The 21,667-nt window shown below is 40.5% G+C and overlaps 2 protein-coding genes across 4 annotated transcripts; one reads left to right on the top strand and one right to left on the bottom strand.

Annotated features, from left to right (window-relative positions):
* The first annotated feature begins 725 nt into the window (after window positions 1-725).
* becn1 (beclin 1, autophagy related) lies at window positions 726-6,000 on the top strand. Its single transcript, XM_030755763.1, has 12 exons — window positions 726-982; window positions 1,147-1,279; window positions 1,387-1,451; window positions 2,637-2,695; window positions 2,777-2,867; window positions 3,042-3,178; window positions 3,279-3,473; window positions 3,563-3,709; window positions 3,860-4,009; window positions 4,367-4,427; window positions 4,498-4,640; window positions 5,252-6,000. Exons 2-12 carry the CDS (start codon window positions 1,153-1,155, stop codon window positions 5,418-5,420), a joined length of 1,344 nt encoding a protein of 447 aa, XP_030611623.1. The 5' UTR covers window positions 726-982; window positions 1,147-1,152; the 3' UTR covers window positions 5,421-6,000.
* A 164-nt stretch (window positions 6,001-6,164) lies between these two features.
* LOC115798533 (serine/threonine-protein kinase tousled-like 2) lies at window positions 6,165-20,334 on the bottom strand. 3 transcript variants are annotated; one of them, XM_030755405.1, is made up of 21 exons: window positions 19,747-20,334; window positions 18,247-18,341; window positions 15,498-15,569; window positions 14,695-14,764; window positions 14,434-14,471; window positions 14,139-14,231; window positions 13,022-13,129; window positions 12,449-12,541; window positions 11,975-12,085; window positions 11,601-11,737; window positions 11,356-11,508; window positions 10,222-10,288; window positions 10,019-10,116; window positions 9,839-9,920; window positions 9,508-9,599; window positions 9,297-9,386; window positions 8,598-8,767; window positions 8,319-8,457; window positions 7,987-8,098; window positions 7,777-7,884; window positions 6,165-7,166 (listed from the first exon to the last, which is right to left on the bottom strand). In XM_030755405.1, the coding sequence occupies exons 2-21, from the start codon at window positions 18,337-18,339 to the stop codon at window positions 6,987-6,989; spliced, it is 2,106 nt and encodes a 701-aa protein (XP_030611265.1). In that variant the 5' UTR covers window positions 18,340-18,341; window positions 19,747-20,334; the 3' UTR covers window positions 6,165-6,986. The 3 variants fall into 3 exon arrangements, with proteins under 3 accessions (XP_030611265.1, XP_030611267.1, XP_030611266.1); XM_030755407.1 differs by having other exon boundaries at window positions 19,757-20,334; XM_030755406.1 differs by lacking the exon at window positions 19,747-20,334 and adding an exon at window positions 19,135-19,153.
* Between the last annotated feature and the right edge of the window lie 1,333 nt (window positions 20,335-21,667).

The following is a 21,667-nucleotide window of genomic DNA, read 5'->3' as shown; positions in this document are numbered from 1 at the left end:
CCTGTATAAATAAATGCTTGTATAAAGGTGGAGTTGAATTACCTGAGCAGAATTGTTTCTCAACAGGTGGGTATTATATATTTATTTAACCTGGCAACTTGATAAAAAACTTCTGGTACAGCTGGTGTCTGTATCCTATTATCTGCATATATGGGATCACATTTTTTGGCAGCAGGCAGCTATTAAATCAAATATTTACAAGATGAGATTCAGCTGTCCTACAACTGTAAGATAATGATTAATATACGATTAATTATGTATTAGTCATGCACTATCTTTGGCGTAAGCTCTTTCATCGACAGGCTGCTGCGTCGATCGTCCTGCCAGCCACCGTTAGACCACATGTATGCATACGTACGCAGACACTCACATGGGTCTGATAAATCACAGTGCAATGGTTTTCAACCAGACTGCACAATGCTCAACACTCCATCAACCTCTGCACTGTCAAACTGTATCATTGTATCATATATATTATGTATCTATATATTGTGGTATAGTATTATTGTTATAGGTTAGACTGCATCTATTTACTCTGTTCACTTTGCTTCTGTGATAGTTTTCCAACTATGGGATTAACAAGGGATATTTTATCTTATCTTATGTTAATATTAATAAATTTCCTAATAAATCACAGTCCAGAGACTGGTAAGGGCTCTGGCTTTCTCACGTGGCTCTCCCCGCCCGCACTCACTCACGCGCACGCTTATTGCATGACGTCACAACGGCCCTAAACAACAATAAGGAAGTGTAGGAGGAGGGGACGGGGGAGTCACGCAAAATATACTGGATTTTCAGTTTTGGACGCAAATAAATTCTGGACTGTAATGCAGTAGCGTTTAGTTGTCACACACGACACTGAGTCTCTCTTATGCTTATACACCCTGATTGTAGATTGCAGCTAGCTGGGCCGGGCTAAACGTTTGGCTGTATTCGACCAGCTGTTAGCAAGAGTTTAGCCAAACAGCTAACTAGCTAGCAGGTAACTGGACAAGTGTTTACGCAGGGCTCTTAGCCTTCGTGACTACTCGAAGCGCTCCTACATGTGTAGATGGTGGTTACTTGTGCCACCTGTTGTGTTAAGTATTAACATGTCTTTTGTGTGTGTGTGTGTGTGTGTGTGTGTGTGTGTGTGTGTGTGTGTAGCCAGCGATGGAGGGCTCCAAGACGTCGAGCACGACCATGCAGGTGAGCTTTGTGTGTCAGCGCTGCTGCCAGCCGCTCAAACTGGACACATCCTTCAATGTGCTCGATCGGGTCACCATCCAGGAGCTTATTGGTATGTTTTGGTACTGGTATTTGACTTTGAACGTGCTCCGCATGCCGAGTAGTGATCCTTTGTGTGACTTCTTTCCTCTTCTTCCTCTTTCTCCTCTTCCTCCTCAGCCCCGCTGGTCTCAGTGACCCCCAGCAAGCAGCCTGACAGCAGCGGGGGGGAGACGGCACCAGAGGTAGGGTAATGCTAAACTTGAAAAAACTGTTTGCAGTACATTCTTATGAACTTAGACAGACTTTAAAGGATGCAGTGATGCAGAAAGTACATGGACACACTGCATGTTAAACTCAAATAGCTGATATTCATGTGGGCTATGGTGTGATCACTCTACTGTCTGTCAGCTTGTAGGTTTTGCTTCCACTGCAGCTATATCCACTTCCCATAGTCATGTGGAACTCTTGCCAGTTTACAAGATGGTCGTGAGACCCGCTGTGAGTGACCAGGGTGGATGGTTTGGAGGCAAAGTTGAGATGGTTTGGACATGTGCAGAAGAGGGATAGTGGATATACTGGACAAACAATGTTCAAAATGGAGCTGCCAGGCAGGAAATAGGAAGACCACAGAGGAGATTCATGGATGTAGTGAAGGAGTATGTACAGAGCAGGATGCTAGGGATAGGATGACATGGAGGGAGATGAGCAGCTGAAAGACTAAAGAGATGAAACCATGATATTTTTGACAATGACATTTTCACAAGTGAGACATCATGATACTCTATCAGTAGCTACTGTATATTCTATACTTATGTAACTATCTATCCATCCTTTTTTTTTTTTTAACACTTATTCACATGAGGGTCACGGGAGGCTAGAGCCCATCCCAGCTGACAATGGGTGAGAAGCAGCATACACTCTGGACAGATCAGCTGTCAGTCACAGCTTAACACAGTGAGCGGTGTGAAAACCATCACATTTACACCTACGGCCTGTTTAGAATCACCAGTTAACCTAACGTGCACCTTCGTGGACTTTGGGAGGAAGCTGGTGTACTCAGAAAGAATCCAAGCAGGCACACAGAGAACACGCAAAGGCCGCACAGACTGAACCCAGTATTTTTTTTTTTCCTGTGAGGCAGCAGTGCTAACCACTGAACCATAGATATATAAACACTGTATTGGCTGCCTGTCTCTCCTGGAATAATGTATAAATGAACCTGAAAGTCTCACAGCTGGTTATTATGTGTAAAAGATGTACTATTGGATGATGTGATTGTTCTTAATATTGTATTCACTCATTTGTAATGTCACAAGGTTGTATTAGTGTATGTTAGTGTTATTTATGTGTTTGGTTATAACAATATTTAGCGGCATTCTGGTTGTTAGAAAGTGTATTTGACTCTTAGAATTGTCCACTCTTTGCAGGAAACATTTGTAGAAAACAAGCATGACGGGGTGTCGAGAAAATACATCCCTCCTGCACGGTGAGCACCCAAGTCTTTTTATCTTCGTGTACTACAAAGCTGACAGAATTGCTTAATCTCGAATCTCTTGCTTTTCCTCAGAATGATGTCAACAGAGAGCGCCAACAGCTTCACTCTGATTGGAGATGCGTCTGATGGCGGCACAATGGAAAACCTTAGTCGTAGACTGAAGGTGATATTTTTACTGTCAGACAGTAAAGAAATTTAGGTTCAGTGATGTCAGTCTACGCTTGACACATCATTTAGACATCGCCACAGTGTGTGGGTGCTGAGACTTGTTCATGTATTGATTCTACATTGTGTGACAAAACCACATATTCTCTGCCTCTGATCATATCCCATCAAGGTAACCAGTGACCTGTTTGACATCATGTCGGGCCAGACAGATGTGGACCATCCACTGTGTGAGGAATGTACCGACACTCTGCTGGACCACCTGGACACGCAGCTCAACATCACAGAGAACGAATGCCAGAATTATAAGTGAGCTGGTGCACAAGAACGACCATCCAACCTAAACAGCTACCTATTACCAAGAACCACTGAAAGCACTGATTCCGAATGTGTGCGAATTTATTTCTAGGCAGTGTCTGGAGCTGCTATCACACCTGCAGGTGGAGGATGAGGTGACCCTGTTGGCAGAGCTGCAGCAGCTCAAAGATGAAGAAGAGAAACTGGTTCAGGAGCTGGAAGCTGTGGAGGTGCAGAGGGCTGCTGTGGCTCAGGACCTGGCCCAAAGCAGGGTCCAAGCTCAGCAGCTAGACACAGAGGAGCTACAGTGAGTGTGCCAGCAGTGATGTAGACAGGTGACAGGGGCATATTTTAAATGATACAGCACATAACAGCTCAGAGTCTTCCCCTTTAAAGGTACCAAAAGGAATACAGCGAGTTTAAACGGCAGCAGCTAGAGCTGGATGATGAGCTCAAGAGTGTTGACAACCAGATGCGCTACTGCCAGATTCAGCTAGATCGCCTGAAAAAGACCAACGTTTTCAACGCTACATTCCACATATGGTACACACACAGAGGCAAACACATTGTTTTGCTTTTTTTTTTTTTTTTTTTTTTTTTTGTGTCCCCAAATCAGTGTCGACTGATATTTAACACAGACTCTGAAATGAGCCTACTGGCTGAGAATCTGTCTCATTTCTCTTCTTTTTCCAGGCACAGCGGCCAGTTTGGTACCATCAACAACTTCCGTCTGGGCCGACTCCCCAGCGTCCCCGTGGAGTGGAATGAGATCAACGCAGCCTGGGGACAGACGGTGCTTCTGCTGCACGCTCTCGCCAACAAAATGGGGCTGCGCTTCCAACGGTACACGCTCATGTTAACTTCCTTTCATTCACCATATAAGCCTTATATAAGTGCTAGCCAATCATTTAAAATTCCAACCTTTATTATATTACTTTATTCACTTTCATACACATTTATATTTGCTCATTAATGTCTGCAAATCATGTTTTTGTTGACTAGATTCAGTTATTCACTATTATTTTGACCTGGCATGATACTAATTTTCTTGCTTTGCTTGTTGTCTGTTTGAATGTCTTAGTTCTGTAACCTTAATGAAACTATTAGTGTTGAATATTGTTTACAATTACTCTTTGTTAGTCTGCAGTGTAACCAAAAAAAAAAAAAAAAAGAGCTCAAACGCTTGTTTTGTCTCCTCAGATATCGTCTTGTGCCATATGGAAACCATTCTTACTTGGAGTCACTGACAGACAAGTCAAAGGTAGTACATTTTCACACCCAACTCTCCCACCCTTATTTAAACAGTTGATCAGACTCTCATGTGTTTTCAGGAACTCCCACTGTACTGCTCAGGTGGCCTGAGGTTCTTCTGGGACAATAAGTTTGATCATGCCATGGTGGCCTTCCTGGACTGTGTCCAACAGTTCAAAGAGGAGGTGGAAAAAGGCGACACTGGCTTCTGCCTCCCCTACAGGTCAGACAGCTGCACACCAGTAGGATGTGTACTGCACATTTCTCTGTGTACTCACTGTCTAGTGCATCTTTGTGCCATTTAAAATGAAATTCTAAATATACATGTAGTTTGAATGTAAATTTTAACCAGCATGAAAATCTTCACTTCATTTACTCCCGACGAACACATTAACTGAACTAAGGCAAGCATCAAGGTTGAAGTATCCCAGATCAAATCCTTTCTTTAACAGATTGAGCCTAAATTTAAACTCTGAAGGGAAACAAAACTAAAATTGTATTTTTGTGTGAATACAATGTATGGCAAATCATTCAGTGCTCAGGTAAAACAAGCACTTCTGCCTTGCAGTGCTGTAGACTTGAAGCAACGTTTAAAGTGTGTAATGTAACACCTCCCTCTTCCACTATGAAGGCTCTTTATCTATTTTTTAAAACTTATGTCTGTCTGCTGGATATCAACATATGAACATATTTTGATGAAATTTGAGGGTCAGCGTTGCTATATTTTTCAGGTTGTTTATTCAAATTTAGATTCAATGGTTATATTTGTGAACTTAGACATCAGTTTGTGGTTGTAATGTTTTTTTTGTTTTTTGCCTCCCAACCATGTTTCAGAATGGATGTGGAGAAGGGCAAGATTGAAGATACGGGCGGCAGCGGAGGCTCCTACTCCATCAAAACTCAGTTCAACTCTGAGGAGCAGTGGACGAAAGCGCTCAAGTTTATGCTAACCAACCTCAAGTGGGGGCTGGCCTGGGTCACCTCACAGTTCTACAACAGATAAATCAGCTGGACAGTGTCTTGATATTTGACTTAGTCATATGCACATCTGTTAAATGAATATCATGCGATACCCATTTGGATATTTTAACCAAAGGAAAAGGTTATGTTTGCACCGCATTGCAAAAAGCATCAAGTGATATCAGGCCTGTTTTTACATGTTACAGAGAAGTCGTTTAAATCTATTTTGCTGCAGCATGGAGATTACATGGTGGTTCACTAATAAAACAATGAAGTAATGCAGTTGTGGGCATGTTCCTCAAATAAAGCAGCATGTTTGACTTACTAATTTGTAAAGCAGGCAAGAAGTATCTGCCACATTAGGATATGCTTTCAATATTTCCAAATTTGAGGTATTGTCCATCTCCTGTTGCCCTGCAACTTTGAAAATGGAAAAGCTGTGTGTAATGTGATACTTAGTAGAGTTTAGTATTTGAGTATTCAACAAGTCAGTATTTAAGACTGAATGCAATTAACAGATTTGTCAGATACATAAGTGCTGGAGGCGCACTGATACATCAGCCTTGTGTTCATACATTGTACCAGATGTTTAATAATGGAACTGACTTAATAAAAATATGGTTTGGAAGAAAATGTCTCTGTTTTTTAAAAAAGAAATATATATAAAAAACATTTGCATTCAGAATCAGGCTTTTTAAAAAAATTGTTTGCACCAGTTTTTCAAAATAAAGCAAGACACCACACATTTAACCAAATGCATTTTTTTTTCTTTTTTTTAATGGTTTCAGCATTTCAGTTTAATCTTCCCTTGCATCACAACACTCACTCAGTCACCACCCACCCACCATTCAAGTTTAACATTATTAGCGGTGGGCGGGTGAATATCATGGAAAAATATGGACTTAACAAGTAAAATAAGCTGAATTCCAGTTATCAAGTAAAATATTTGAAATTGGTCAAACATGTCAGTCTTCCAGAATCAGCCCTCTTCTGTGTCAAGTCATTTATGACCCTTTAAAGAAGCCATGTCAACAAGACAGGCCTTGCACTTTGGTCATCAGTCACTCCTTGTTCAAGGAGCCCTTCCTAAAAAGTTCCAGGTTCAATTCTATCAGGACACTTTTAAAACAGACAACTACTAATCTGAAAATACTTTGATAGATGTTTTTCAAGCAGTATGGGGTGACACTTTATTAATGCTTCCTCTTCGAAACCTTTAGGTAAGAGATTTTCCACACATGGAAGACCTCTGAGCCTGTCACAGTTGTGCAATTTTTCAGGTGCATTTTATCTTCATGTAAAAAAGCCCCTTGAAATGAGCCAAAGTTTTGTTAGTGCATGCATATGGGCAATTCTTTGGGTTCTACCGAGCCCACAGCCAGAAGCTGGCACATTTATACCACTTCAATAACAGTGGTGGGCACATAATACTACTACACAGCACCACGCCATCCATCATTTTTGGTTCCATTCACTCTTTTAGGATCCCTCCTTCCCATCATGCTCTCTGCTTTCTTGCCATGAAGAGAGCAAAGGAGGAGTTCCATCAAGCGTGTAATGTCTCCATGTGGCTTTGTCCTGCCTGGGGTTTTATTCCAGTTTCTTTCAGCTAGCTTGAATTGGAGGCACTGCTGCTGTAGCAGCTGGAGGTGGAGGGAATGGGAGGCACTGGAGGTGTGCTGCTGCCCAGGGTTTTTCGAATGTGGGGCATGAGGAAGGGGTCACTGGCTAACTGCAGCACATCCACCCTGTCCTCCTTGTGGTAAGCCAGGCAACGTCGAATGAAGGCCTGTGAAGAGAAACAGACAAAAAGTGACTCATTATAGCTTAACTTTTTTTTTTTTTTTTTTTTTATTATTCTTATTCTCAGGCTAACTGCTGTTCTGTTAATAGAATGTGTAACATACTTTACAAACAGTGAGTCAAGTCCTTTCAAAAGGTTGCAAATGTACAAAGAAAGCTGTAAAGGGGCTGCTTAAGCCACTCAACAATGGACGCACATTTAGTCAACAACAAACATTGTTTTGTGGTTTTATTATTCTGCCAGCTGGTGAAGCTGCAGTTTATACACATGTATATTATAATCTGAAGATGGTCTGGAACACCGTGATCACACAGTGACCTCGACCTATGACCACCAAATTCTCACTAGTTAATTCTTGAGTTCATGTGAATGTTTGTGCCAAATTCCCTTAAGTGATACTGGACTCATGAGAATGGGACAGACAACATGAGACATCCAATCACCACCCCAACCCCCCACTGCTGTGACCTCGTTTAAGAATTAATTTGATCTCACTGATGATTAAAACCGTCCTAATCGAATGAGTGCTAGTAGTTTATACATGTATGGCACCAGGATAGAGTTTGTTGCAGTTTAAAAGAAACAAATATCACACCTTTGCTTCTGTGGTGACTGCAGGTTTGGGGGGAAACTGCACCTCAGTAGCTTTTAGTATTGTGTTTTCTTGTAGGATATCCTGCTGCGACAGGTTATGACCAAAAGGCTGGAAAAAGACAGCAGGGATCAAGTTGCGCGTTTGGCAAGTTAATTTATTCAAAAAGTAAATAGAATCCTGGAATTTATTGTAATGCAGGTTAGTGGTTACCTTGCGGCCATATAAGCTCTGGTAGAAGATGACCCCTACAGACCAAACATCCACTTTGTTGGATATTTTGGGGGGCTCCTTGCCCACCACAAAGCACTCAGGTGGCAGATACCTGTAAGCCAAACAAAAGTCATGAAGTTGAAAGGAAAGGGGGAAAAAAAAAAAAAAAAAAAAAAAAAGCATTTCCCAGTCTCCGTATATCCTCAAACTACTTGCTGAATGAAGATGGAACTGAAAATCAGCTGGTAGCATTACTCTGAAAACACTACACATCTGCAGTAGCCATACTGGTTTCTTGGTGACAAAATGCAATGAAAAGTGTCTGTTTGTACCAGTAGGTCCCTGCTCCCTGTGAGGTCAGCTCCATGCCATCTACAGAGTTGTAGCTGTCATCATCCATGATCTTGGACAGACCAAAGTCAGTGATCTTTATCTCTCCGGAAGCTGTGCCGTTGACCAACAGAATGTTTCCTAATAACAGCACACATTCACATAAAATGAGGGTTCACAAGCATATGATACATGTAAATGTATCTGAAGATGTTTTAGTTTAGTTGAATTACAACAGACAACACATTCTTGCATTGGCCATGAAAACTCAGCGAGACTACCGGGCTTGAGGTCGTAGTGTATGATGGGCGGCCGAATCTGATTGAGGTACTTGAGCGCATTGACGAGCTGCATGACAATAGAGCGGCCCTCCTTCTCTGTCATTGATTTGTTCTGCTTCAAGTAGAAATCCAGGTCATTGCCTTCACAGTACTCGAGCACTGTGCAGAACCTGCATGAGATTACATAACACATGGGTTATTTGGGAAGGCCATTAGTGATCACCTACTCATATTCAGTCACATCCCAAGACGCCTGAAAAGTGATATCTAGAAATCATTAAGATCAGCAAAACCTCCCATGTTTACAATACACATGAGCAAACATGACTAATATGTGTCAGCTGGTTAGATTACTGTTACTGGAAATCTAATGGATTCATTTTGTGGCATCCAAAGACTTCAGTCAGCTCCTTATTCAGTTCTAATGAAGCTGAAGCTGCAACTTCTTAATGAAATAAGAAAATACACTATTTCCTTTCAGTTAAACAAAGCATTTTTATCCTTTTATAATTATGCCAAACTTAAATCCAAGCTTCTAAATGTCAGTAATAACTATAGATGAAAATATAGAGGACATTTCTGCAGTCTGATGTCTGCAGATTAAAGAAGTTGTTGCTACCAAATGTCAAGTACTCACACTTAGTCATTACATTCTTATTAGCGCCACATCACGACCTTTATGTAAAGTGAAGCACTTACGAGTCTGTGTTGAGCGAGAAATAGTCGTAGAGTTTCACTATTCTAGGGTGATCAAGTTCTTTGTGGATTCTGTACTCTCTACAGGCATGTCTGAAAAGATAAGTGAGTCCTAATTAATGTTTTAGCTACAAATCAAAAAAAAATTCAGACTGAAATATTTTCAATTATACGACAACACGCAGAGAGCACATTTACAGAGTGGCAGACTCACTTGTGGTAGTTCTCCTTCTTCTCTTCCCTCCAGTTCTTGTTGAGTTGATGAATTTTAATGGCCACATACCTCTGCTCTGTGAAATCAAAAGCCTGTTTATAAAAAAAAAAAAAAAAAAAAAAAGAAGGTACATTTCACATTAATACAAAGCAGCCTACTATTGGCCAGAATTTCCCACTGAATGGTATACAGTATCTGTTTACTGCATGCAGAAGTGTTGTGAGTCTGACTACAATACCACCATTACAACCTCCCTGTACATCACTCAAAGTTTACAAACCAAAAAAGGTATTCATGAGGACGGGAAACCAAATAAATAGAACTAGCTCACCTTAAAAACTTCACTAAAGCCACCTTTTCCAAGTAGATGTAACAGCAGGTATCGGTCGTTCAGTGTGGGGTGGTCTTTAAATCTACAGAGGAACCCTTTGTTAAAGTACCTGCTCCTTTTTAAAAAACAAACAAACAAAAAGAGCTTGAGTAGGGCATGCTAAGCTGAGATAATACGTACTGTGAATTGTCCTCATTATGGATCCTCTTAAGCTCCCGAATGTGCAGATTTCTCACACGCTCCAACTGCTCCAGCTCTGCGTGGATTTCTGCTTCTTCCTGCGTACAAGCGCACAGATTTATCATCTACCTCATCCTCTGGACAGGTGAGGGGGGGGGGGGGGGGGGGGGGGGGGAAGAAAATCTTTAAATAAACGTCGGCACCTTTTTAAGATGACCAATTCGAAGTTTGAAAATCTCCTCTTGCTCGCGATACTCTGCCAGTGACAACCTGTGTGAGATCAAAGCAGAGATGTATAGTAACGAAGTAGAACTACTTAAGTACTGTACTTAAGTACTAAAATGCAGTATCTGTACTTTATTGGAGTACATATTTTTTCCCCTACTTTCACTTTTACTCCACTATATATTTTTGATTAATTTAATACTTTTACTCCGATACATTTTTCACGTGCTGAATCGTTACTCGTTACTATTATGAAAACGTTATTAATCATCCCCAAGTCATAGTATCAATGCCAGAGCGGTAGATGGCGCTGTCACGGTTTATGAAGCTGGCTCATCATTGGGCGATTTGAGCGATCAAGCCTAAAAAAAAAACAAAAAAAAAACGCAGGCTTCGTCTCCGCCTTTTGCGCTGTTGCTTGCAAGTATTGAGGACAAAACGCGTCAGCTTACTGTCGAGCTTACCGATATCGAGATGGATGACGTTCCAGGAACACCTTGTCCTGGTTTGTCTTTTAGCTGCTCTGTGGACTGCCCCTCTGGCCTTTTGAGATGTTTTATTTGTGTTTGTTTTTTTGTAAACACTTGTATGGCCTTTTATCATTGTACTCCAGCTTCAGCCAAATACATTGTGCCTTTCAAATGTTTGAAATAATATAAACAATGATAATCAAACTTTTGACTGCCTTTCTTTAATATACACAGTACTTGTACTTTTACTTGTACTTGTACTTTCGGTACTTGAGTAGCAATTTTTGAAATACTTCTACTTGCAATACTTAAGTACCAAAAAAATTGAGTACTTCTGTACTTCCACTTGAGTATGGTGTTGAAAGAACACTTCAACTTTTACTCAAGTCAATTTTTTTATATAGTACTTGTACTTCTACTCCACTCCTCTACTCCAGTACTTTATACATCTCTGGATCAAAGCCAGGAATTCATTTAATCAGATAAGACACAAACAAGGTATCATAACACAAAATAATTAAAAAAAAACAAACCCCATAGGCATCTAGACCAGTAAACAATTCTTCCCTCACTTTCAGCCTTATTTGTCTAGTTAGTGGTACAAAGGCGCACAGTACAATGATTTGCCCTTTGCGATCATACGTTTCACTCTCCTGGCCGTTGCTTCTGCTTTTTCGTTTGTTCTGCTCCAGGTTGGGTGGAGCTGTCTGCACTATGGACGGAGGTTTCCTCTTTCCCAGCAGCTTCCTCTGCCTTTCAATGTCCTCCCGCTGTGAGTTGAGTCGCTCTTGCTGCCTACAACATGCAAGAACAATCTGGTGTGACTATTTGTATGCGCGGAACAGACAAAATTCAAAATATATGTTTGTGCTCATTTGCATTCTGACTTGATAAGGTTCTGAAAGGCATAGCCATCTGTCCACTGTTCAGTGAAGGAAGCTCCGTGGCGTACGGTAGTGAAGTGACCCAGGCGTAGACGGTCCTGGATGCTCTTGTCCCTGCAAGCCATCTTCTCCTGTCTTGACTACAAACACACAAAAAAAATAAATGAGTAAAACTGTGCAGGCAAACCCTGCCTATAGGATATAAAAAAGGACTGAATACTGATATTCAGTTCCACCTTAAATCACCATGAAACCTCTCAAAATTACATGAAGAGTATCCTTACATGTGCAAACTAACTTCTTTGGTTTTCACATTGTACAACAAAGGTGTCCCAAGTCAGGCAAACATACTTGTGCAAATTCATATTCACACCGACCCTCTCAATTAGCAGCTTCTTGCTCATGGTCACACACTTGTTAAGCCGCTCCTTGTAGCGCTCCAGCATCTTCTGCTGCTCATCCACCTGTCGCCTCAAGTCACAGTTAGCCTGCCAAAAACACACATCATCACTCTGACAACTAATTCTCATTACAGCAAGGATTCAAGGCTGTTCTGTTCTTAAACTGACACAGTGGAAAAACTGCCAGCCTGTCAGTTTGTAGCTTAAACTGGTGAAAATGTCAGCAAAACAATGGCATCCAAAAGTTAACAAGCACGATAGGCTGTAAGCAGACTGATGGAGGTTAATTACTGAGAGATTTATCATTGTTAGTTAAACAAAACATCTATCTGTGTCATTTCAAAGGAACCGATTTGGACAGCAAGAACTTGTAACATCGTTCTACTCGGAATGCTCCAAATAATCCAAGTGAACTTTTAAGAGATACATTTGAATAACTGCTGATTTTACCCTCAGCAGGTCATCTATCCTCCCCTCCTTCTTCTCCAGGTCAGAGTTCTTGATCTTCTCGAGTGCTGTCAGTTTCAGGAGCGTCAGGTCCGACTAAGGAAGGTCAAAGGTAACAAACCCACATTAAACATCTCACTCAGACGCTGAAGACACCCCTCAGGTCACTAACAAAGGAGTCTATCATGTTGAATTTAATCAAAATCAGGCGCCGCTATCTTGAATATTAGATGTGACTTCTAAATGCTGACCTTTAAATCAGGCCAATTAGTGTAATTTACAAGAATAGCTGGATGTTTTGCAACTATTATGTCAGATAACAGCAGTGCGAGACCTTTAATGCCCTTTAATTCTAGGATCCACATCCTGGCCAACTACTGTACTTTTTTTCTTTAAATGACAGAACAAGGTGTGCAGAGTTGCAACCTTACACATTGTCAAACTCTTCAAAAATACTTTTTACTCAGTGAAAGAAAAAAAAAAAGTACAACATGCTACAACATGACAGACTATAATGAAGGAAAAAAAATAATGAAACTCAAGATGTCAAGTGGTGATTTGGGTCAGTTTCATTACCTGGATGGCTTTGTGGGAATAGGAGTGTGTGGGGGCTGTTTTAACAGAACTGCAGGATGAAGAGTCTGTGTGGGCTGAGCCTGTGGACGAAGGACTGCTGTGCTGGAGCTGCATTTCAGAGTGAAAGAAAGGTAGAGGAACATGGGGGAGAAAACTTAGATTCACTGAAAATATCAAAATTTTACAAGTCTACAGCAGTTTCACTGCAACTTTCCTGAGCTATATAACTCTGCTTTAAACAGTGACAGCGTTTCGGTATCTGACAAGCATCAAACCCCTCATAAGTACCACCAAATCAATATACTAGTAAAATAAAGAAATGCTAGTTTGTATTTTAAATAGCTTTTATAAACCAACACTATATGCATGAACAAGACATTTAATACAAGGTACGGCCTCCTCTGGATGTGATGGAAGCAGTCACCCGTGTGTCACCCAAGTGTCTGGATCAGTTGTTGAGCAACTGCTTTCCATTCTGAGTGCAGCCTGCAGCTGTGCAAAGGTCACTGGTCGTGGCTGCCTCGGATGAACACGTCAACCTAGACCATAAACGCTGGCCAAGGATGTGTCTGGATATGCTCCTAATCCAGAAAGGGCTGCTCTACGCTGGCAGTTTGGGGCAAGTGGTTAGGAACTGGGCTAAAGTTATGGCACGCGACCAGGGGTATTAAAGTAAAGCAATTTCAGTTATTAAATATACAACACTGCCATCAGCAAACCTTATGCATTCAGTGCAAGCAAATGTTTCACATAATGCACACACTGATCTTCTGGACTGTTAACTGCTTTACATGCCAGCCGGTTAAGCCTAAAACCTGAACAACATCTGCAGGCATGAGACCAGCACTATAAACATTAACTACCATTTCACTTGTCAGTGGTTACAGTGAATCCTTGCTTTAAAAATTCTTGTTCATAAACACCACACGCTCAGATGTTCTGTTAAAAATCAACTAAAAGAAAAAAAAAATAAATATCACGCTTTGTTACTTCCACTGGCTGAAATGATGCAGGCAAAAGGAAAGATGTGTCTCCCAAAAAAAAAAGAAGACTCATTTAACCATCATTTGATTTTGACGCTTGCTAAAAAATGAACAGAAATGAATGCTGTGCTCACCATAGGATTAGACAGTGAGTGTTGTGGAGAAGAGCGCACCAGCATAGGGATGCTCCTGGCAGGACTGGTTCCAGAGCCACTGCTACCAGCAAACTGGCCACAGTACAAAGAGTAGAAACAAGACAGAATACAGTGGTTATTTAGAAAAGGATGAAGGAAGGACAATACTGACACACCCAGAACAAGAAGGTGAGAGAGTAAAGGCTGAAAGCAACTGCAAACAACACACACCAAAGCATCCGTGAATGCATTCAACAAGTCTAAAACATGTTACATCCTTTAAGTTTGTACTCACATCACAATAATCATTCATTTTGTGCCCTCTTCCCTTTCCTGTAAAACAAACAAAATCATAAATAAAAAAAACAGCCTATTAGACAAAAGGAAACAATTGTGACCTAAATCCTCATTTGTATTTTGACTTTTATTTGAATTTTTTTATGCAAACATAAATATTTGAATTTAAAGTGGTGATAGAACTGAAAGCCTGGTCAGCTGATTTCTGAATGTAGCGATATTTCTGCTTCAAACACATAAGTATGTATGGCAGACTTGCCTTGGCTGTTGCTGTCATAGATGTCTCCTTTTCTCTTCCTGCTTCTGTCATTGGGCTTCTTCTCTGGTATCTGACATTAGCAGAAAAGCAGCTTAAAATTTTCTTTTACATTAACCACATTAACATAATGACAAAGAAACTTTACTGCTAAATTTAAGTCTTGGATCTGTAAGTTATAGAGAAAAGTTTAGCCCTGCGACAGGTTGGCGACCTGTTCAGGGTGTACCCTGCCTTTCACCCTATGATAGCTGGGATAGGCTCCACACCCCCACGACCCTGAACAGGTTAAGCGGAAGAGAATGGATGGATGGAGAAAAGTACTCTGTGCACTCATAGTGAAATTAACTTTTGACAAAATGAAATAATAATAGTATCATAAGCAGCTTATGCGGTGTTCCCCTGGATAAGATGAAGGAAGTGGCCGAGAAGAGGAAGGTCTGGCTTTCTTTCTTAGACTGCTGCCCCCAGGACCCGGCCACAGTTACGCATAAGAAAATGGATCAATGGACACATGAAGCATTTAAGTTTTTACCAACTAAGTATTTTCCAGCTTTTTACCAAATCTATGCATCAACTTCCTGTTGTCATGCATAAATATGGCCCCCTTCAATAAATAAATAAATAAATCTTACAGCTAACCTACTCACACAATGCACCATATCAAAGTGTTTTCACTACTGCACGCATTATACAAAATATTTGACTAATCAAAAACAATCACCACTGAAAACTGAGAAGACACACAAGATCAAATAACTTAAAATTGGAGCCATTTGATGGATGACTTTTTTTTGTAAACTAACCTCTAGTTCCTTGTCACTGAGTGATCCTGCACTGCACAGAGACTGGTTGGATGATTCGCTGTTGGCTGAATTCTACAGCAAAGAAGAGAGACAAAGACCCGATTGGTTAATCATCAACTACTCTTATGAACAGAATGGAAAATGTGATACAAGATATTTAAATGACTTGTATGAGATACAGCAATGGCAACGCCCATGGCCTTTTAAAATTCTGTCAGTATTCTCATCTAAGTAAACTGCAAATTTCTATAAATCTTTCCTACCACGCAGTATTATAAAAAGCCACCCACTGCTATGGCAGCATTCACAACTGTCACAGACATTACTTCACATTATAAAATTACTGTCACTAAACTAAAAGCTGAGGTAGGACACTTCTGTGAGTGCATACCACACATCTCCTTGTTAATCTTCACTTGACTTCCAGTTGGCTGAATTGGTTGGGGTCATTCAAGGCCACACTCTGTACAGCCTGATGAAACTAAGAAGAAGAACAGCAGGCTGTCTGGGGCAGGAGGCTAATGCTGGCTTAAAGCTTCAAGGGCACAACTCCTCTCATTCCTTTATATTAACATGTACACTGCAGTTTGACTGCAACGTCCTGAACAGCACGTAAAGAAAACAGTGGATATTATTCTTAACACCCCGTTAAAATGCCAGGTTTTTGTGACATAAAAAAAAAGAAACCACAATAAATTTCAAAACCTTTTCCCCACCTTTAATATGGCCTATAACCTGTACAACTCAATTGAAAAAAATCTGTTAGGGGGAAAAACAAACAACCAACCAACCAACCAACCAACCAAACAACAACAAGAAACATACAGTAATCTGGTTGCGTAAGTGTGCACACCCTTAAACTAATACTTTATTGAAGCACCTTTATTTAATCACACTATTCACTCTTCTTGGGTACACACCTGCCATCAGTTAAAGAGACTGATTAACCCCAACTGACATTTACTCAGTCAAGCCATGGTTTGCAGAGAGCTTACAAAGCATCAAAGAGATACTTTTCAACAAAGAGATTGTTGAAAAGTATCAGTCAGGTAAAGTGTACAAAAAAAATAAATAAATAAATTCCACAGCATTGGATAAAGCATAGAACACAATGAAGACAGTCATCAAAAAGTGGAGAAAATATGGGACAGTGACATTGCAAAGAACTGGACTCCCCCCTAAAGTTGATAAAAACATGACAGCAGTCTCCTGTATTCTCCAGAAGTCTGGACTATGTGGTAGGGTTGCAAGACAGAAGCCTTTTCTGACAAAATAAATAGAAATAAAAAAAGCATCCAAGCCAGGCTACAATTTGCAAAAGAGAAAAGAAAACAAAAGAAAAACAAAACATCGAAATGTCCCCCAAAAGCATGTGGGAAAACACTTTGCATCACCAAAAGAACACAATGCCCATAGTGAAGCACGGTGGTGGCAGCATCATGCTTAAGGGTTGCCTTTCTTCAGCCAGAACTGGGGCTTTAGCCAAGGTAGAGAGAATTATGAACAGTTCCAAATACCAGTCACTTTTGGCCCAACACCTTCAGGTGAATGCTAGAAAGCTGAAAAGTAATTTTATCTTTTAACATGACTATGACCCCAAGCATGCATCCATAAACAACAAAAGAATGGCTCCACCAGAAACAAATTTAAATTTTGGGATGTTCCAGTCAGAGCTCAGACCAAAATCCAATGGAAAATGTGTGGGGTAACCTGAAGGGGGCTATACAAAAAAGATGCCCTTGCATTCTGACAGATTTGAAGCACTTTTGTAAGGAAGAATGGGCAAATATTGCCAAGATATGAAATAGTGATCCTACCCAAGAAGACTGAACGCTGTGATTAAATCAAAAGGTGCTCTAACAAAGTATTAGTTTAAGGGTGTGCACACATATGCAATCAAAAAATATCTTATACATCTTTCACCCAACAGATTTGTTTGTTTTTCACTTGAATTGCACATGTTATAGGTCACATTTAAGGTGGAAAAGGTTTTGAAAACATTTACTGCATTCTCATTTTTTTAACATCACAAAAACCTGGCATTTTAACAGGTGTGTACACTTTTTATATCCACTCTAACGTTGGTGACATACACACAACCTTACATGATTTAAGCTCCAACACCACAGTGAGCAGGCCTGACAAGAAGTTTAAAAGCAAAATATATACCAGAGCATGAAAAACAACAATTGCTTTCTTAGGGGCTGCCATTTTCTCAGATATGCACCCACACTTAGTAATACCCAGTTGAACAGCAGGGTTCAGCAAAGCACACGGGCAGTGCTGTAAGCTTTAGCTGCTGTGCCATTTAAGTGTCACTAGCCTCCACTGAAACAAAGAGCTACCGGCCAGCTCCTGTGTCAACCAAAACAGAGCTTGTCTTGTTGTCCCTTTAGCTCAGGAAAACCAATCACCCCACAGAAGGAGCCTCCTGAACACAGAGCATACTGTAAACAGAGAGGACTTCTAAGCATTCCTCAGCTGAAAGACTAACATAAGAGTGCTAATCGGTTGCACCCACAGCGGGATTTTGGGATGAATTCTGACAAAAAAAAAAAAAAAAAGAAAAAAGCTAGGCACTACTGTCTTATTACTACAGGAATTAATTTAGCAAGAAGGGAAATATTTTTACAAAAAATCTGTTTATCAAGTCTAATATAAAGTCCAGCATCTGCAGAAATGACCTGTACCTGCAACTGCTGTCATTTTAAGCAACAAAACAACTCTTAAACTGTTAAGATGTTCAAACCTTGGCCACACCAACTCCAGTGAACCGGGCCTCAAGCAGTTCCTGCCTTCGTGGGTCCAGGCTAATAGCCTGGCTATGGAGTCCTTCCATCATGCCTAAAAAGGGAGACAAACAGTGATGGTAAATTGAATGGTACTTATTTGAGTACTCAATAGCTCTTTCTTACTATAAGCTTCATTTTTGCATTTACACACACACACACACACACGCTTATTCCTATGCCTAAGCACTTTTAATCTAAAGTTCACACACTCACACTCCACTTTATGCATCAACTTCGGGTTCAGTATCCTGCCCAACATGCAGGTTGGAGGAGCCAGGGTTCAAACCACCAACCTTCCAACTAAGTTGCCCCAGTGATAAAATACGTAACTTATGTAGACTAGCAGATTTGAGTTGGTGTCAAACAAGAGGATTCTTTCTGATTTGGGTAAGTGACCTAATAAGCTTGAGGTCTGACTGGGAAAATGTAACACCTTTTGTCACAGCTGCATGGTAACCTAGACCTTTGTTTGATCAGTAAATTTGACAATCTGCTGTCCAAACAGAGCCTACCCTCAAAATACAAAGAAAAAGAAAACTTTGGTTACAGTGACACTGTGAAATTAAACTCAGGGAATAATACATTTTAAAAAATGCTTCTTGAACCTTATTCATACAGTTGTAATTTTACAGAGCAGCAATGCAAATTTGCTCTGCTTTGGCTGCATATGTGGGTGACTAATGCAAATTAAACTCCATGTTTAAATGCCTGCTTTCAGAAGAGTGTTGTTATTATTAATGGCAAATAAATGAGTATGAAAATAGGATAACTTAATCTTAACATTTAAAATTAGAGAATGATAATCTTTTTTAATCAAATTAATTTTCCTATCCTAAGACACCCACCTGTCAAGGTTTACATCAGCAAGGGGATGGAGTAATCTGAGAGCACATATGAGACGTTTCGTAGCTCAAAAACAACCTCAGAATACAACAATAAAATAATAGCACAAAATTGTATTATTTTAATATGCGATATACAATAATAATAACAATAATAATAATTTTTAAAATATCAATTTTGCGCAGGCAGCCCAGCAAGCCCGTTCACTTGTATATCAAAACAAACCTGCACAGCATACGTTACCTAAACAGAAAGGATATCTAGCTCAGTCTCAACTCCCACAGTAAGCCCATGGGCTCATAGTTCTCCAATTTAACCGGCGTTTCTGCAAAACCAGCTTGATAAAAGTTGGTGAAGCAACCGCTTCCATCCAGCTGAGCGACCAACTGGACGAGGAATGCCAAACTTGGCTAAAGCTAACTGCTAACTAAAATCCTGGTAACAACAACAAAAAAGCGAAACGCTGCCATGCATTGCCAAGTTATCATATGCCAATTAGCAGTAGGACTTGAAAAAATGTGGATAAAAGGTACGATTTTAGTCTACCACCCAACCCAAACTAGCCAGGGTTAAGTGATGAATCGAGCTAACGCCAGCTAGAGTACAAGTCTCACCTGGAGATACCTTTTGCAGTTTTCACAGCCACTCACAAGCCCGGAAAGGATGTTATCCGTCCAACAGGCGACAGCAAACTCCTTAACACCCCCGGACTCCCCACACCTCAAATAAAGTTGTCTGTATTAAGTTATCCATTTACAATTATTTCGAAATCAGGGAAGACATTTGTTAGCTTAGCTAATGCTAGCTATGAAGACCAGTGTGGCTGGCTCCCGTTGGTGTCATCCGGACAGGAGGCCGTGATCCTCGGGGTTTCCTCGTCCGTGTTGGTGCCCCCGCACGGGTAATCCGGGAGCTGTCAGTGCTCTGAAGTCTCCCGACAAGTGCTGTCACATTTCTGCTTCACTCGGTCTTCCTTTTATTGTTACGATGTAACGTTTACACCGGGAGGAGTCATCTCCTTAGAGTCCATTATTTTAATGCTTAAGAAAAGATCATAACCTCCCGCAGCAAGGCCGCACTGAGCTCCCGGGAGACCTTTTAGTGATGCTTGAAGTGCGCCAGTTTACCGGATAATGTACGTTCCCCCAAACAGACTCAATGCTGTAGTCAAGGTTGAATTACAACCGGATGAAATGAATCACTTCCCAGGTCTCCAGACCACCAGGAGCCCTAAAAAACTTCGCTGGGAGCTTTTTTTTTTTTTTTTTTCAATCTGAATTTCAACCTCTAAAGTCAAACTAGGTCCTGCATGTACAACATCATTTTTGGTTTTGTCTCCTAGGATAACAAGACAATGTAATGCATTTATTTGTTTCCATAAACTGTGCATGGATTCCTAAATTCATTGAATGTATCAAATACCACAAATTAAATGACACAGAAAAAAAAATCAGTATTTTTTTTAACTTGATGAATAAGGTTACTAAATGGCCATTGTTTCAGACCTCATTTTATATGTGATTAATTCCTTTTCATCACTACTATGTAGACTATTTGAACATGCATTGCTGAAGTTACTTTGTATTCAGATATTTTGTGTTCACTTAATTATTTTCACTTAACCTGTAAAACAGCTGTGTGAAAAAGAGTTTTCTCAGGAACCTGCACAGTCATGTGAAAAACTAAGTGCACCCCATGATTCAGTAGATTGTAGAATCGCCCTTGGCAACAATCTTATACATTGCTTCAATTCCTTTAGATTTCTGGACATTTGTTTCTGCACAGCTCTCTTTTAAGGTCCCAGCAGCATTCAATCAGGCTGAGGTCTGGACTTTGACTGGGCCATTGCAACTCCTTTATTCTTTTTTTTTTTTTTTCAGCCATTCTGTTATAGATTTGCTGCTGTGCTATTGATCATTGTGCAGTTTCAGCTGAGCTTTAGCTCTTGGACAAATGACCTCAAATTTGACTCTAGGATGTTTGGGCTGAATCTGCTGGGATGTCCACTCCTTGGAATATTGCAGCATTGCGTTAACACACACCTGAATGCTTGAGACCTGCAAACTGCCAAAACTTCTGCTTTTGTAGAGGTAATCACATTTGCTGACACTGCTATTCACCTTTTTAATTCCTCTGGAAACAGTAGAGGTATACACAGTTTTTCACAAGACTGAAATGGTCACTTCAGACTGACCAGTTTCATTGACCAATTTCAGTTGTGCGACTGGTCAATGACCAACTTTGAGTGGTGCATTTTGTCAATAAGTAGCACCTCAGTTACTGCTGAGTTAACAACAGATATATTTTCTAGAACAAGTGTTCAGATTTGTTCTGGGGTTACATTTGGGTAGATGTGCAGGTAGTCTGTAAAAATCTCAACAATAAAAAAAAGTACATGGGTGTTTTTGTCACCCCAGGGTCAGGAAGCCCACAGGCAGTGCATCGAGATAGTCCTGAGAAAAAGATGAAAACGCTTATGTAAGCACTGAGAAGCTTTTTTTTTTTATTAGCTTAACTGCATTTTAAGCTGGAGTT

Source organism: Archocentrus centrarchus, chromosome 19 (genome assembly GCF_007364275.1).
Source record: "Archocentrus centrarchus isolate MPI-CPG fArcCen1 chromosome 19, fArcCen1, whole genome shotgun sequence".
Taxonomy (NCBI): domain Eukaryota; kingdom Metazoa; phylum Chordata; class Actinopteri; order Cichliformes; family Cichlidae; genus Archocentrus; species Archocentrus centrarchus.
The sequence above is the reverse complement of the archived record's forward strand: the minus strand, read 5'-3'. Positions and strand labels throughout refer to the sequence as shown.